This window comes from Chroicocephalus ridibundus, chromosome 3, assembly GCF_963924245.1.
Source record: "Chroicocephalus ridibundus chromosome 3, bChrRid1.1, whole genome shotgun sequence".
Classification (NCBI taxonomy): domain Eukaryota; kingdom Metazoa; phylum Chordata; class Aves; order Charadriiformes; family Laridae; genus Chroicocephalus; species Chroicocephalus ridibundus.
Window position 1 is genome coordinate 127,491,074 of NC_086286.1, and position 17,989 is coordinate 127,509,062.

At 46.8% G+C, this 17,989-nt stretch overlaps 1 protein-coding gene across 3 annotated transcripts in view; it reads left to right on the top strand.

The window, feature by feature from the left end:
- Nucleotides 1–17,989, top strand: part of FBXO16 (F-box protein 16) — a 35,832-nt gene that overhangs the window by 9,737 nt on the left and 8,106 nt on the right. For all 3 annotated transcript variants that reach the window (XM_063330731.1, XM_063330732.1, XM_063330733.1), the window contains 4 exons: nt 2,972–3,007; nt 14,154–14,360; nt 15,782–15,946; nt 16,849–17,054. In XM_063330731.1, the coding sequence (XP_063186801.1) occupies nt 2,972–3,007; nt 14,154–14,360; nt 15,782–15,946; nt 16,849–17,054 (614 nt within the window). The remainder of the gene's footprint in view (nt 1–2,971; nt 3,008–14,153; nt 14,361–15,781; nt 15,947–16,848; nt 17,055–17,989) is intronic.

The window sequence follows — 17,989 nt, forward strand, 5'->3', positions numbered from 1 at the left end:
GGGGAGAGGACAGTAAACACGGGCTTGATTAAGGCAGTGGATGATTATACCAATTTTGGGCCATTCTGTTGCTAATTAATGCTTCCAAGTGCCTGGAGTAGGCAGAACTTTTTGACAGAGTTGGCTCAGATGTATCTCCAAGAATGCTGAGAGCAAATAACATGTCTTTCTTTGATCAAAGACCATTAACATTGCTTTCAGTTATATAAATACATCCCTGCTTCATTTGAATTATCCAACCCAAAACTTAGATCTTTGACTATTCATCACTTGCTTGTGGCAAATCCTTTTCCAAGTTCAGCTTGTTAGGGTTTGGGGTTTTTTTTGTTTTTTGTTTTTTTTTTTTAACTTTGCCAAGTGTCCCACAAGCAAATAAAGCAAATAATAACTGTCAACATACAAATAAAAGAAATGTCATTTTCCACCCCTTGCAAGAGACACTCCTGCTGGGAGAGACAGAGCTAACACTGTCAACTGCTGTACCAGACATCAGCACTGATAATGTCTTTCTCTGCAGGAACCTTCTTCGCAGGCTGTCATAGCGATAACATGTTTGGAGTTTATAACGATCAAGCATGTTTTCCTAGTTGTGGTTAATAGCTGGTTTTATGTGCAGTTATAAGCTGGGCTTTTTCCTCTTTGATCTGTCTTCTGGAAAAAACATCTACAGCATTTCCTCACGTCCCAGGTCACAATCCTGCGTACAGAAGGCAGTTTTGTGGTAGTGGGAAGCCACGTGCTAGTGCTCTCAGGTCTAGCTCCCTATGGATAAAGGTCAGCATCATAAATCCTCTGCTGTATTTTGATACTGATCATCCTTCTTGTTAGTTGTCATTGTAAAGTGGGCAGGGAACAAAGACTGGTCTCAGTATCTTACTCCTGATGGTCTTGCTGTGTAGAGATTGAAGCCATTGCCAGGGCGATATGATAGCTACCCAATGTCTTCACCTCAGGAAAAATGAAATTTCTAAAATAAAGAGATGAGAAGCCCAGCTTCTGGTCTCACCAAAGCATGTGAGGCACCACACATCACTGTATGCCCAAGAGAGCAGAATGCTATGTTGGCACATCGTGTGTGCAGTAGCTGCAGAGAAGGGAGGTGGAGATGGGAGGTAGCACATGGCAGCTGGTCTGCAGAGCTTTCCTTCACAGTCATGCATACATAGCCCTTGAACTTTAGGGACTCTTCTTCAGTGAAAGGAACCTTACCCAGGAACCAGCCTGGAGAGTTGAAGAAGATCTGGAAGAAGTAGATGGGGCCTTCTTCAGATAACTAGAAGAAGCCTCATGTTCATAGGCCTTGGTCCTCCTGGGTGGCTTTAACCACCCTGATATCTGCTGGAAGGGCAACACAGCAAGGCACATGCAATCCAGGAGGTTTCAGGAGTGCATTGGTAATAATTTCCTGATACAGGTCATCAAGGAACCAACGAGGGAAGATGCTCTGCTGGACCTCATACTTACAAAGAAGGAAGGACTGGTTGGGGATGTGAAGGTTAGGGACAACATTGGCTGCAGGAGATGATGAAGTTCAGGATACTGAGAGGAAAGAGCAAGACAAATAGCAGGATCACAACCCTGGGCTTCAGGAAAGCAGACTTTGACCTCTTCAGGGATCTATGTGGAAGAAGCGCATGGGATGTGGTCCTGGAGAGAACAGAGGTCCGGGAAAATGGATTGATTTCAGACTTTAGTAAGGCTTTCAATACTGTCTACCGTAACATCCTCATAGACAAGCTGATGAAGTATGGACAGAGAGTGAGGTGGATTGAAAACTGACTGACTGGCCTCAAAGGATTGTCATCAGCAGGATGAAGTTCAGCTAGAGGCCAGTCACTAGTGGAGTACACCAGGGGTTGACACTGGAGCCAGGATCATTTACATCAACAAATTGGATGATGGGGCAGGGTGCACCCTCAGCAAGTTTGTAGATGATACAGAATTGGGATGAATAGCTGATAGACAAGGTGTGTGTGCTGTCATTAATCATAGAATCGTAGAACAGCCCAGGTTGGAAGAGACCTGAAAAGATCATCTGGTCCAACCTTTCACGGGACAGGAAGCCTAGATGAGATTATGCAGCATCCTGTCCAATTGTGTCTTGAAAAGCTCCAGTGATGGGGACTCTACCATGTCCCTGAGCAGGTTGTTCCAGTGATTAAGAGGGACCTTGGCAGGCTGGAGAAATGGAATGATTGTCTGGAAAGTGGCTTGGGAGAGAATGACCTGGGAGTCCTGGTGAATACCAAGCTGATCATGAGCCAGCAAAGGAGGCCACCATCATCTTAGGCTTCATTAGGAAGAGTGTAAGTGGTAGGTCAAGGGTGGTGATTGTTGCCCTCTACTCAGCACAGGCGGGGACAGATCTGGAATGCTGTGTCCGTTTCTGGGCTCCTCAGTACAAGAAAGACATGGACTTACTAGAACAAAGCCAGTGTAGGACCACAAAAATGTTTCAAGAATTGGAGAATTTGATGGATAGGGAAGGGTTGAGAGATCTGGGGTTGTTCAGCCTGGAGAAAAAAGGCTCACAGAGGATGTTATCAATGTGTATACATATCTGATGGGAGGGGTAAAGAAGACAGAAACAGACTCCTATAGGTGGCATCCAGTAAAAAGAAAAACGATAGCCACAAATTGAAATACAAGAAATTCCATTTAAAATAAGAAAAAACATTCTTGCTGTGATGGTGGTCACACACTGTAACAAGTTGCCACAGAGGTTGTGGCATCTCCATCCAAGAAGAAATTCAAAACCCGTCTGGATCTGGCCCAGAGCAACCTGCTTTAGGTGACCCTGGCAGGGAGTTTGGACTAAAAGATCTCCACAGGTTCCTTCCAAACTCTTCCAATCAGTGATTTTGTTTATATTTTGTAGGTTACATAGACTGTTTTTCAAACTGTGTTTTTCTTGGGATATATCGAATCCCCTTTAAGCATTCAGTTTTATTTGTATGTGTATGTTTTGTAGGTATTTGAAGAAAGAAGAGCTCTACTTGGAAAATGGGTAAACTTTTCCCTTTAAATATATATTTAAATACAGCTAGATTTCTGAACTGATCAAGAGATTACTGTAATGGGAATGTAAAGCATATTCTAATTTGTAAAAGGTGTTCATTTTCCTGATGTGGATGTGAAAGCGAGTGAACTGTAACTGCTTTACTTTTGAGGAAGGTAAAGGTGTAAATTCCCACATTCTGTAAGTTCTGAACTTGGGAAATTATATTCCACCATCAGAATGATCTGAAATGATAAGAAGCCCTGGGAAAAGTCTGTGAAGTCTTCAAAGAAGATATGGATGTTTAGGTCTTGCCATTGCCTGCTAGCAGGTCTTTGAAACTACTAATAAATAGTGTGTTATCTACCAAGTGCACACATATGGCTCCTAATACTGCAATCATTGAGCACCTCACAATCTCGTACTGTCGTTATCTTCCCAGCTCCTAGATGAGAGAGGGAAGTGCCGTCACCCTGTTTTGCAGATGAAAAATTGAGGCACAGAAAGACATGAGATAGGATTTGTCTGCCCCAACCAGAAAGGATTGCAAGTTAGACATTGGAGATGGGGTTTCTCTGGCTGGGTGTGTATGTCTGAAACAATATTTAAGCCTGGCTGGTTTGGTCATCACAGGTTCCTTGTACAGTCAACAGAGAGAAAGCAGTACTTCCAGAGAGAAATTCATCTCACTTCATGTAGGATAAAAGAACGGCCCCCTAGAGATGCATATTTCTTTCTGTAGCCTGTGAAGGGAGTCCTAGCTGGCTGCTGGAAAGGAATACAACTCTAATTGACCTACCCAGGAAGCTGATGGCAGAGCATGCAATGGCACAAGGTTTGCCCTAGTCCTAAGCTCACCCCTTAAATATATCGCATTGCGCTTTCTCTTTTATAAGGCAAAATTCATTTACAGGCCATTACGGGAAGGCAGCTGTCATCTGCTCAGTCTCCTATGCAAACAGGAATACGGACTCAGGGACTTTATTGCAATAAACGAGTGAATTCAGCTGAATGTATTAATGTGGCTCAGTAGTAACTGTATGGTTGAGCCCTGCACATATCTTTATAAACAGAACCAAAGAACCAGCTACGTGGTCACATACGGTACACAAACTACATAGAACTATAGAAATGATGCTCCGTGTCAGCACTCTTTGATCACAGAATCGTAGAAACTCCATGGTTGGAAAGGACCTTTGAGATCATTGAGTCCAACCATACACACACAAAAAAACCCCTACAGTCTCTGTCACTAGTGCATGCCCTGAAGTGCCACATCTAGACGTTTCTTAAATACCTCTAGGGATGGTGACTCGACCACCTCCCTGGGCAGGCTGTTCCAGTGCCTGACCACTCTTTCAGTAAAGGAATTCCTCCTAATGTCTAACCTAAACCTCCCCTGCCGCAGCTTCAGACCATTTCCTCTGGTCCTGTCATTATTCCCCTGGGAGAAGAGGCCAACCCCCACCTCTCTGCACCCTCCTTTCAGGGAGCTGTAGAGGGCAATGAGGTCTCCCCTCAGCCTCCTCTTCTCCAAGCTAAACATGCCCAGCTCCCTCAGCCTCTCCTCATATGCCCTGGTCTCCAGACCCCTCACCAGCCTGGTAGCTCTCCTCTGGACACGCTCCAGCACCTCAATGTCCCTCTTGTACAGAGGGGCCCAGACCTGAACACAGCACTTGAGGTGAGGCCTCACCAGTGCCGAGTACAGAGGCACCATCACTTCCCTGCTCCTGCTGGCCACGCTATTCCTGATACAAGCCAGAATGCTGTTGGCCTTCTTGGCCACCTGGGCACACTGCTGGCTCATGTGAAGCTGGCCGTCCACCAGCACCCCCGGGTCCTTTTCTGCCGGGCAGCTTTCCAGCCACTCTGCCCCAAGCCTGTAGCGCTGCTTGGGGTGGTTGTGACCAAAATGCAGGACCCAGCACTTGGCCTTGTTAAACCTCATACAGTTGGCCTTGGCCCATTGATCCAGCCTGTCCGGGTCCCTCTGTAGAGCCTTCCTACCCTCAAGCAGATCAACTCTCCCACCTAGTTTGGTGTCACCTGCAAACTTACTGAGGGTGCACTCAATCCCCTCATCCAGATCATTGATAAAGATATTAAACAAAACCGGCCCCAAAACTGAGCCCTGAGGGACACCACTGGTGACCGGCCACCAAGAGGATTTCACCCCCTTAATCACAACTCTCTGGGCACGGCCATCCAGCCAGTTTTTAACCCAGCGAAGAGTACACTTGTCTATGCCATGATTCACCAGCTTCTCCAGGAGAATGCTGTGGGGGACGGTGTCAAAGGCCTTACCAAAGTCCAGATAGACAACGTCCACTGCCTTCCCCGCATCCAGAAGGTGGGTCACGTGGTCACAGAAAGAGATCAGGTTGGTTAAGCAGGCCCTCCCTTTCCTAAACCCATGCTGGCTGGCCCTGATCCCTTGGCTGCCCTGCACTTGCCGTGAGAGCTCACACAAGATGATCCTCTCCATGATCTTTCCTGGTACCGAGGTCAGGCTGACAGGCCTGTAGATCCCCGGATCCTCCTTCCGACCCTTCTTGTAGATGGGCGTCACATTAGCCACCCTCCAGTCATCGGGTACCTCCCCTGTTGACCAAGACTGTTGGTAACTGATGGAGAGAGGCTTGGTGAGCTCTCCCGCCAGCTCCCTGAGTACTCTTGGGTGAATCCCATCCGGCCCCATAGACTTACGTACGTCTAGGTGCAGAAACAGATCATTGACTGCTTCCTCCTGGATTATGGGTGGGTTGTTCTGCTCTCCATCCTTATCTTGCAGCTCAGGAGGCTGAGCACCCTGGGGATAGCTGGTCTGACTATTGAAGACGGAGGCAAAGAAGGCATTCAGTATCTCAGCCTTCTCCTCGTCCTTGGTTGCAACTTTCCTCCCCGCATCCAGTAAGGGATGGAGATTCTCCCTGTCTCTCTTTTTGTTGATGTAGTTATAAAAGCTTTTTTTGTTGTCTTTAATGTTAGTGGCCAAGTTGAGCTCCAGCTGGGCTTTTGCCTTCCTAATTTTCTCTCTGTATAACCTAAGGAGATCTCTGTACTCCTCCTGAGTTGCCTGTCCCTTCTTCCAAAGGCAGTAAACCCTCCTTTTATTCCTAAGTCCCATCAGAAGTTCCTTATTCATCCAGACTGGCCATTTTCCCCGCCCTTTAGACTTGCGACACTTGGGGACAGCCTGCTCCTGGGCCTTTAGGATTTCCTTCTTGAAAAGCGTCCAGCCTTCCTGGACCCCTTTGCCTTCCTGGACCCCTTTGCCCTTCAGGACTATCTCCAAAGGGACTCTCTCAACCAGTGTCCTGGACAAGCCAAAGTCCGCCCTCCAGAAGTCCAAGGTGGAGGTTTTGCTAACCCCCCTCCTTACATCACTACGAATTGAAAACTTGACCATTTCATGATCACTAAACCCAAGATGACCTCCGACCACCACATCTCCTACTAATCCTTCTCTGTTTGTGAACAGTAGGTCTAGCGAGGCACTTCCCCTGGTAGGGTCACCTACCAGTTGTGTCAAGAAGTTATCTTCCACGTACTTGAGGATCCTCCTAGCCTGCCTGCTCTCTGCTGTGTTATATTTCCAGCAGATACCCGGCAGGTTGAAGTCCCCAAGCAGAACAAGGGCTGGTGATTGCGAGACTTCAGCCAGCCGCTTACAGAATACTTCATCTGTCTCCTCATCCTGGTCGGGTGGTCTATAGCATACTCCCAGCACAAGATCTCCCTTATTTCCCTTCCCCTTCAACCTTACCCATAAACACTTGACTTTATCATCACTGGAATCTAGCTCTACACAATCAAAATATTCCCTGGTGTACAGAGCCACACCCCCGCCTCTCCTTCCTTGCCTGATAAAGTGCATTTGCACGGTAACTTTATTTGAACTATGATGCTTATTATTTATGGCCAGCAGGCCACTCATGGAAATTTTTTGCATATGAACTGGCCTTTACAGACAAATATTTTGATTTTAAGCTCATAGGGATTATTCATCTTTATAGGAAATATGCTTTCTAGAACTTGTTGACGTGCATGCATTTTGATAGCAGGGACTTTCATGGACACTAAGAAAACAAAATGATTGAATGTTATTGTTCAAAAAACACCTTTTAGCGGGATAGTCGGGAACTGACAGACCTAAAACCCGTCTCTTGAAAATTGCTGGATGTTTTAAAATGCCCATGGGATATACCACGGCAAAAGGGCAAAAATGTTTTCATTAGAACTCCCACTGAAAGAGTTAAAATCTGGCAACAGCCTTCCTCCAAACACACGCAAGTGCTGAATCATCTTCCGAAAGGTTAAATTTCTGACCCTTCATATGACACTAGATCAGTCGCTCTCATCACGCTCCTTCAGAGCTAATTCTCCTTGCGCTTCTGTCATCCATCATACCGATGAAAAGGGTGCAGAAAGCACAAAAGCTGCTCTCAACTCCCTTCAAAGCCTGTGGCATTATACTATGTGGGATGCAAAGCCTAGAGCACTTTGAGTTTGGGAGAAACTGCGTCGAGAAATTGCAGTGCTCGTGGCAGGATGTTTTATATTGATTCACATGACCCTTTCATGGTGCTCTCAAGAAGCATGGACTAGATGGAACTGCTGAAGGGTGGGTTTGTGTGGCTGGGAACCCATATTCAGGGTCGTTGTAAATGCTTTATTATGAAACTGGAAGGCTGAAGTCTGTCCTAAGTCCAGAACCGTTACGTGTTTTCAGTAATATCTGGATGATGGAATGGGAAATACTTATCTGCAGATGATACCAGGCTTGGAGGGATTTCATGGACTTTGGAGATAAGAAATCAGACTGAAATGATCTGCAGTTTGATAAGGACAAGGGAAAAGTGTTGTGTGAAAGAATGACATTTAAAAAAATTGCAGATCTGAGAAAACCCAAGTATGCGGCGGTTTTGCATAAAAAATTGCTGGGAATTATGGTGGATCACAAACTTAATATAAGCTGACAGTGTCTCATAATTGTAATAAGGGAAATATCCCAAAGGGCTGTCTGAAAGGCAGCGCCGCTCTGGTCCCTGCATTTTGAGAATGCTGAGGAGCAATTGGAGATAATTCTGAGAACAAGTCGTATGTGAGAATAGTCTCAGGTCCAGAAAATATGAAAGAAATCCCTTTGCTGTAGGGAAGATGGAGAAAAGATTTAGTAACATCCTTCCAATGACACACAAAAGATACCCAAAAAGAGGAAGGGAATGATCTAATCTCTGTGCTCACATTAGATAGGACAAGAAATCATGGTCTTGAATTGCAATAATGGAAACACAATTTAGACACTAGCAAAATCCGATGCTACAGATAATTCACTGCCGGAATAGCTTGCCTAAGGGTTAGGGGTGGAATCTCCATCGCTGGAGTCTTTTGGGAACAGGTTAAACAAACACGTGTCAGGAATGGTTTAGGTGGAGTGGATCCTGCCTTGCAGCAGGAGATGAACTGGCTCAGTGCTTCTCAACCTTTTTACACTGAAGGACCATCTGCCAGGTTGCCTTGCGCAGCGCTGCCATGGTGGTCTTCCTTTACAGCCAGATGAAGATTAGATTAAGCTTTGGGTGGTCACCGTTTATTTTATTCTTCCTCATTTTATTTGCCTGCGTTCACGGACTAGGTGTGGGCATTTACATTTAGTTATTTTTTTGCAATTTTGTCACGGGACATCTTTGATGTCTCCCAGGCTGTCGCGGTCCATAAAAAGCAGGTTGAGAAACGATGAACGAGCTGACCCGAAGGGATTTCATCTCTCTGTATCTGCGCTGCTGGGCAGCCCCAAAGGGCACGGGACTGGCAGTGCTGTCACCTTCGGTATCCAAGACGGGCGACGGGACCCTCTACAATTTTTTGGCTGTCTCGGATCGTGCTCCGCTCTGCAAAGTGTTATTGCTGTTTGGGGAATGACTGAGGGAGCTGGGGTTGTTTAGCCTGGAGAAGAGGAGGCCGAGGGGAGACCTTATCACCCTCTACAACTCCCTGAAAGGAGGTTGTAGAGAGATGGGGGCTGACCTCTTCTCCCTGGTGACAAGTGATAGGACAAGAGGAAACAGGTTCAAGTTATGTCAGGGGAGGTTTAGACTGGATATTAGGAAACATTTTTTCACTGAAAGGGTTATTAAACATTGGAATAGGCTGCCCAGGGCGGTGGTGGATTCACCATCCCTGGAGGTGTTTAAAAAAAGGGTAGATGGGGCACTGAGGGACATGGTTTAGAAGTGGCTCTTGTCAGGGTAGGCTAAAGGTTGGACTCGATGATCTTAAAGGTCCCTTCCAACCTCAGCCATTCTATGATTCTGTGATTCTGTGCTGCACAGAGTGGAAGCAGCGGTGGCGTGTAGCGACAGCAGGCTGCCCGGCTTACAGGGCTGTTCCCATGCAGGAGTATTTGCCGGCTTTGATCCTGCTGCGGGCACTTGCGATTAATTTCCCTCACGCCAACTCAAATGCTAACCAGATACATAGAAAAAAGAAATTGTGCTGCTGTCTTTCAGTTAAAACCCTTTTGATGGTTAAACTGTGAAAGGGTTAACATCTCTCTGTTAATTTTTCTGTTTTATTCTAGTTGCTTTTATTCTCTATTGCACCCAGGGCAGGTGCCTTGACGTGCAGCCTCTCAGCCTCCCTGTCTGCTGTGTTCTGCAAGCCAAAAATTCCTCCCATTAATTTAAAAAGCATAAAAGCGTTTTGCTCTGCCTTAATGCTCCTTGCCATCCTGCTGACACCCAGGTTAATATGTTGACAATGAAGCTGGGGTTGTACTTGTAGATTAAGACACCTAAGCGTCAGTGTCTCCAGGTGATCTGAGCCTCTCGGCTTCCATTATAACCAAATGAGATGTAGACAAATCAGGGGAGCCCAGCCAGGCATTCAGCTCACCCTGTGGGCTACATCTTCTGCTAGGAGTTTGTACAGCACAGCTGAGCGTTCCCAGCTACTGGAACTTGCTCATCCGCACTGTGAAATTGTTAGCACGCTCCCTGGCACGATTTTGGCCTGGGCTGGTAGCACTCTTCCAGCCATTGTTCAGACGCAATTTGGACATTAGCCTGGGCCAGGAACCACGCCAAATACGCAGTTTGGATCCAACCACCTTGTTTTGAAAGGTGAAGGTGTGATAGTGTGGACACACGCATCGTCTACCTCTTGGTCTCCCACATCATGGCAGATATGATGCAGGACTTGCAGACAACTGTCACCCTTGGAGTGGCAGCTCTAGGCTTTGCAGGGTACCCCACAGCACAGGGCCCCGGTGTTTGGGCAGCTGAAATCCATCCCCAGTCACTGCAGACCCCCACCTATAGACACCTCCTTAGCCAGGGGCTGGACCCATGCTTGGTGCCAAGGTGCGGGAGCAATGGCTCCTGCTCAGTGGTGCTTCTTGTCACCAGGCTGCCGGCTTGGCTTCCTCAGCAGTCTTCCCAGGAGCCCCCTCTTGCAAAATTTCAGGTTTAGTTGTTTAACTACAGCGCTGAAAGCAAAAAGGACCAGATCCCAGGGGCTAGTTGCTAATTGCTGACAAGGAGCAGCTTGACAGCAGAGATGTTGAGGATTTTGTAGGGTGGACGAATATATCTTATGGATACCAGGTGCCTGTCTACTTCATCCCTTCTCTTCTCACCCAGGTTCTGGGTCTTCAGCAAATCCTTTCGTCGGGATCAGGAGAAGATGGCTGGGGAGGGAGGAGAAAATTGCTTCTGCCTGGGTGAACGACCTCCATCTACTTGCAAGCTATTCTGCAAAAGAGTTTCATTGATTAACAAATTGGGTCCTAGATTTGCAGAGCACAGGGATGCCTGTGTGTGATTGTAATCCTGTGAACTCATGGAGCCCCTCTGCTGGGAGGACAGGCTGAGAGAGCTGGGGGGGTTCAGCCTGGAGAAGAGAAGGCTCCGCGGAGACCTTCCAGCCCCTGCCAGTCCCTCAAGGGGCTCCAGGAAAGCTGGGGAGGGACTCTGGAGCAGGGAGGGCAGCCATGGGACGAGGGGGAAGGGTTTTACACTGAAAGAGGGGAGACTGAGATGAGATATTAGAAAGAAGTTCTTGACTGTGAGGGTGGCGAGCCCCTGGCCCAGGTTGCCCAGAGAAGCTGTGGCTGCCCCATCCCTGGAGGGGTTCAAGGCCAGGTTGGCCGGGGCTTGGAGCAACCTGGGCTGGTGGGAGGTGTCCCTGCCCAGGGCAGGGGGTGCCACTGGATGGGCTTTAAGGTCCCTTCCAAACCATTCTATGATTCTATGATTTTATGAGATGAGGATTACGTCCCATTTCAGTGACTAGGTCAAGTCAGTAAAACAACCTGTCTCCTACAGCGCAGAGGGGCCTCTTTAGGTTAAGCGGCGGAGCCTCTGTACTTTGGCGCTGAGGTCCTGGGCTCTCCCCTTAGTGTCAGGCTGCGTTATTTGTGTGTGTGCACTCATGAATTAATTGTAAACTGATCGCAGAAGCAGGGACTGAGCGCTCTGCATTGCCAGCGTAGCCTTATGTCACACAGTCCCTGGGGAGACATTGTTCCCCAGGGCTCGGAGAAAGGCGCAGAAAAGGAAAAGAAGTATTCCGAGCTGCGGCTAGAGAAGGTGCAGCACCTTGAAAAGGGGAATCCAGGGGAATCCGGTCCAACTGGTTGGGTTGCTGTAATCAGATGCAAGGGGAGGAACTGTGGAGAAAGGCAGCCAAATGTAGGATGGGGACATGCTTGTTAATACTGGAAAAGAGACAAATTATGCCTGCTTAACTACTTGGCTGCTGCTGAATGCAGTGGAGAAGAAGCTGTGTGTTCCCATGCTCCTGACTGTGTGGCGCTGATTTAAATGGAGTTTCCCTTGCAGTGTAAGCACAGGCTGAGGATGCTGGAAGAAATCGCTTTATTGCAAACCCCGTGGCAGAATGGGAAGAGTTGAGAAGGAGCAAATATTCTGTCTCCTTGAAAGAGAAGCTAGATTTGCTTTGATTACTTCACTTTATCTTTGGTGTGGAAGAGCGTAAGCCAGTTACCCCTTGTCTCTGGAACACATGGGAGAAATTTATCTTTGCAAATTGGTGATCGTGGATTGTTTTAATGAGAAGAGGATGTAGCTGTGATCATGAATGGGGGGTCTGTGCAGAGAAGCTTTCCCCCCTCAGCACGTGAAAGCCTTTCCTATAGAGCTGAGGGTGAGAAGGGGACAGGCAGAACCTCCTCTGCCCCCTCTGGTACACCTTGGTCTGATTTTATTCTTGTTTCTAAGCCCCACATCCAAAGGTCCTGCTTCAGTTTTTCCGTAGTACTCTGCTAAATGTCATTAGAGGTGAAAGTAATATGCAAAACAGGGATGGGAGGGAAAGGGTGTATTCCTTAATTCGCTGTCTGTGGCTGAAAAGGCAGGGACATTTGGGAGCTTTCTTCTATTTGGCTTTTTGTCTCTGGGATCTCAGGAATGCCGATTCCACCCTTTCTTCTTGCTGACCTTCTTGGAGGTCTTGCAGAGGTGTCTGCAAGAAGGAGAAGAGCTATTTGCTTCTTAAGAGTTTATTCTTCAACACTGAAATTAAATACATCCAAGTAAAAATAAAGAAATAAAGCGTTCTTTAAAATGATCTGAAAATAAATTACTTCTCAATTACCTTTCATCTGCACAGTATATTTTAAACTATTATTCTGACAGTCCTCCACTTGACTTTTTTTGAGGGGGAAGCAGAGAAAAAAAAATAATCTGAATTTCTAGTCTATTTTGTTACGAAAGAGAAAGGAAGCGACATTGGATATTAAACCGTTTACCCACAATAAAAAAAAAAAAGAAAGAATTGCATGGTTTTTCTTATTATTTTTAATTTTTGGAGGTCACGTTTAACTAAAGACTTCAGCTGCCCGTGAGGTTAAATGCAGAAATTAATGTGCTGTGATCTGACCTGTGGAGAGCAAGTTGTCAGCTGTGGAAAGCTGCATCAGGAAATAACCTTGTGAAAGCGGAGTGTGCGTTTTGGGGATGGCCAACGCGTGAGAAAGAAACAAACAGGGAAAAGCAGCATTCCCCAAAGCGGGGAATTCCCCAAACAGTTCAGTTTTCCCTTTGAAAAGAAGGTGAGTTTGGGTCGCGGCTGCTCTCGCTGTGCTAGGAAGGAGGATGAAGAAGGACTTCTCTGAAATTCGGATTTCGCACCTGGAAAGCCACCATTAACCCTGCGGTTCTGCTGCCTGCAGACCCCCCCAGGGCATCCTGCTGGTCCTGCCCGCAGCCGCCGTGGTCCTCTGACATTTCCTCCCTCCTGGCGCTGGGCGCTGCCCTCCCAGCCAGGACTGCTCTTGCCGGTTTTGAGACAGATTGCGCAGATTGTGGCGATGAGGTCAGTCTCCTCCCAGGAGATTCCTGCTGACGGGGCCCTTTCCGTCCTCTCCTATCAACACAAGTTAAACACCAGCCACCGCCACCATTGCTCCCACCCTGTTTACACAGCTCTGCCCCGCTCTGCTCAACGCAGTGCTGTTGTTGCCATCAGAGCACAGGGATACGTGCTTGTCTGCTTACCTCAGTGCTCATTTCGTCCCACAACCATTTTAATCCTTCTCTTTAGATACCTGTCACGAGCATAGAAATGCTGTGAACAACCTTTATTCCTGTGCTGGCGGATCTGCGCCGTGGATTTTCCGTGTGGGACACGGGCAGCTGATGTAGTTTCTCTTTTTTCCACTTCTCTGTGCTGGGGATTCCTCTCTGATGCAGTGGGATTGTGGGAATAAATACTTTCTCAATTGTGAAGCACTCAAATATTGCAGTAGTGGGGGCCGTATAAGTGTCAGGATAGGAAGAAGCAGTGAACTTGTCATTTGGGACCTGATCCTGTAAACACACATCTGAGTCTCCTCCTTTCCACGACTGAAGCCACGTCTCAGCGCTGGTCCCAGGAGCAGAGTCTTGTGAGCATGAGTGTGTCCTGGACTAGGCCATCCTGGATCTTCTGAGGATTATAAATCATATGTTATGTGGCTTCAGAGTTTCTTTTAATGTAACCTCTCCAATTGCTCCCAGTTCCTACGTGCTTTGCTCTTGAATGAGTCACCAGAAGCTGCTGCTTATGCATTTTCCCTGGCCTTGAATGTCTGCTTTATTTTAAGAAGCTGAATCTCCGGTTTCTCAGAATCTGAAACGCCTTTTTGCAGTTTGACAAGTGGACAGATGGTCAGAGGCGGAGGATCCTGGTGGATCTGTTGGAACGCTGCTCCTTGTCGCAGAGGAAATTCTGTGCCAAGCAGCTACAGGATCGAGTCCCCACCGAGGCTCTAGATTTTACCACAAGGCTCCCTAGAGTCCTGTCTTTATACATCTTTTCCTTCCTGGACCCACAGAGCCTCTGTCGATGTGCACAGGTAAAAAAGCCAACATGTACCTAAGGTTCAGAAAGTCGGGTCAGGCTAGTTAAAAAAAGGAAACGGCACTATTTTTCAGCAAAACCATACCAGTGCTGTTCTTCATAATGCAAAGATGTCTTCTGACTTGGCAGCCTGGTGCCAAATGCTTGGTGACGCTCGTATGAGACCGAGCGCAGCTCTTCCACACATTCTAAATTAAAACAGATTGGCCAAGATTTACAAAAATGAAGACTAATTTTAGATGCTCAGTCTTAAGGCATTTAACGTGTGGCACTTTACCAGACTGATTCTTCCCAAGAAGGAGGCCTGGTACTTTCTGAAACTCATGTTCTTTTGAAGTACTTTGTACTGTGTGCAGAATAATTAATTGCTTTGAAAAGTATCGGCTTGTGCTAGTTGTAAAGATTTAAGCTTTAAGAAAACCAGATCCTTTAAAATGCTTGCGGGTAAAGCGTTGGATGTGGAGAAGCAGAGAAGTTACAGATGTACTTTTGAGCACGGTGGCTTGGGCTTCAGTCTGTTGAACACAGTGGCTAAGACTCCAAAAGTATGTTTGCATGAGATAAAGTGCTGTGAGGTGATGCCCAAAGTAGTTCTGAACGAATAAGTTGATATCGGTGACATTATAGTCAGTCATAGTGACATAGTACCCGCTATAATACTATGAATATATCAAAATCTCAGCTTGTTTAAAGCTTGCTCTGGTATCTTTCTCCTGCCTTTCACGTTTTATGTGGATGCGGCTCACACTACGCATTCACAGGCAGGGAGAGGACAGGTTAGAAAATGACTTACTTAGAAAGAAAGGTCTTTCCAGTGCTACTTGTGTCATATTGTCCCTGCTCACTGCAGGGGGGTTGGACTAGATGACCTTTAAAGGTCCCTTCCAACCCAACACATTCTATGAGTCTATGACTCTATATCGTCGGACAGCTGCTGTTATAAGCATGGCAGTGCCAAAAGATGATGTTTGTCCTTAAGCTGGAAGCGGCATTGCACACAACACGACTGCGTGATGGAGTATAACAGCAGAACACGAGTAGGAAGGAAATGTTCAGAACGGGTCTATCATACTTGGGGAGTTTATTGATGCTGTTTTTCTCAGGGGAAATTAAGGGTTTATTCCAGCTACTGTACTTGAGTAGAAGTGTGGGAAGTTGCCCCAGAAAAGCTGAAATCTTTCCTCTTGATCTGTGATTTTTGGAATATTTCACCCTGTGCTGGAGATCATCTAATACTTAGGCGCTGAGTGTGTCATGAAGACTTTGGATGGTTTAACGAAAGGTTTAAATGGGGCATAAATAGTGCTGAAGAGCTGTAAAAGGACAGAGGGGAATTACACCCACAGCACAGAAGTCTCTAGCTGCGATCTTGGGTGCTTGAAACCCCAAGGTTTTCAACTTACTGGACATTCACAGGTGAGCTGGTACTGGAAGTACCTGTCTGAACTGGATCAGCTCTGGATGCGGAAATGCCTGCGTTTTGGCTGGTACATCAACTTCTCTCCAACTCCCTTTGAGCAAGGAATCTGGAAGAAACATTACATTGAGATGGTGAAAGATTTGCAAGTCACGAGACCAAAGGTACATACCTACCACCTCTAGAGATGTCTGGGGCCAGTGGGAAAACCAGGCTGGTTGGGTTCCTGACCCCTTTGTCTCTTTATCTTTCCGTAATCTCCCACTAGTGAAATGGAAGATACCTCATTTCAAATTAGAATCTGAACTCCTGTGTTGCCATGTGCGCTACTTTCCCATCACCCACCCCTGGTAGGGGGGAAGTGAAAATCTCACTGGTTAGGAGAAGCAATCACCAAGGTCTCCCTCTGCTCTCCTCTCAGGGTGTTCTGGAGTAATCCTCTACATTTCCCTCTCCAGCACTCAAGGCTGTTCCCCTCTCTTTTTCCCCAGTTTATAGAGCATGTGGTAGCTTGCCTCAATCGGAGAAGCAGAGGGGGGGTACCAGCGTCATCCCTGCTGAAATTTCAGAGTCAGCCTACCTGGTGGAAAGGAAAAAAGCACCCATTATGTCTGTTATAGCCCTTGGTGTTGTCTCTTTCTCTCTTCTTCAAGGGCGGCAGGGCCATTTTGAGGAGGTGGAGCATTACTCAGTAGCCACTGCTTTCTCCTGAGATTCATTGATGCCGTGCCTGGTTTGTGGGGCTGGGAGGGTGGGATTCTTCTGCCCTGAATTCAAAACTCAGCCCTCTAATTTTAACCAAACTCCCCCACAGACTCTCTCTGTAGTCAATGGGGAGATGCCAAAGCATCTCAAAAACAGTTCAGCTCAGCTTAGTGCAGATTTTGGGACATGGGCAATGACATGGACTGTCAGGGTGCCTATTTCTATCCACTGACCATAATGGAGCCTGGAGAGACTAATTTTGAGTTAATACCCAATTCTTAGAAGTCTAAAGTCAGGCAAAATAAATCTCACTTTCACTATAAGCTAAAAATTATTTTCTTTTTTTCTTCTCTCTTATTAGACTCCTTCAAAGGATGAGTTTGTAGTTATTGATGTGCAACCAGTAAGAAGCAACATCCCAGAGGCAAACCTTTTTGTGCCAGGAAGGAGGACAAACAAGGAGAAAAAAGAGCTCCCACCGTGGCGTTCTCCAGACAAGAATCCTACAGACACCATCCGATTCAACTACCTCAACAACTACGACCCCATCGAGCAGGCGAGGCAGGCGTAAGAGCTTGATCTCTTCTTCCCTTTTGCTTTCTCTACGATGTAGGGTATGTCTGTGTCCTTTGCAAGCTCACTCTGCCCGTGCTCCAAGCTGCCCGGAAGCCTTATAATTCACCAACCTGGTTGCAAATCCACTTTGCTGTTCTTTTGGCTTTTCTTGGATTGATCTTGGTTCTGTTGTGGTGGCAGCTGCACTACTTCATGTCCTTTCAGCGCAGAGCTGGGCACAGCTTCTGAGAGGCTACCTATAAAATAGGCTGTAACTCCTGGGGACGTTACACAGCTCTAATGGGAAGAATCAGGACAAGAGTTTGTTCAAAAGTTTTTCAATAAAGCTCCAAGGTTGAGAGGAATCTGCGGTTTTTGCACAGAAGAGGAAGAATTAATTAATTGTGATGAAACATAATTCTATCACTTCGAGGGGTTTCTGTCTGAAAAGAGATTTAGTTGACTGAATAGGGGTGCAGGTGTAAGAGTATGTATGCACTATAGAACATTTAAGTAATAAACAGTATTTGTATCTACACTGCCTGGGATAGCAACAAAAGAAAGGCATTTCCACCCCAAAATATAGTTTTGCACTCCAACGCGTGTTAGGACTGCCCCACGGTTTCCTCTGACGCTTCTGGCATCAGATATTTTCAGAATCTTAAATCTGTGGTCAGATTTCTGTGCATTAACAAGCATCAGCAGGAGCAGTAGCAAGGAGGCTGCGGTAGTCACCTGTGTGCAGTGTTCGGCCCGTTTCCCGTTTAAGTCTCTGGTAACACCACCTCTCATTTTTCACGGGCTCACAGCAGTTAGCTCAGCTCAGCTGATGGGCAGTAACTTGTGCAACTGGGAACACCATCGCTAACCTGAGCCTGGCGAACAGGTAATGGGTTAGCTTGACTGTTGCCTGGTTGCTGCACGAGTCCCTGTGAAAAGGGACTGCT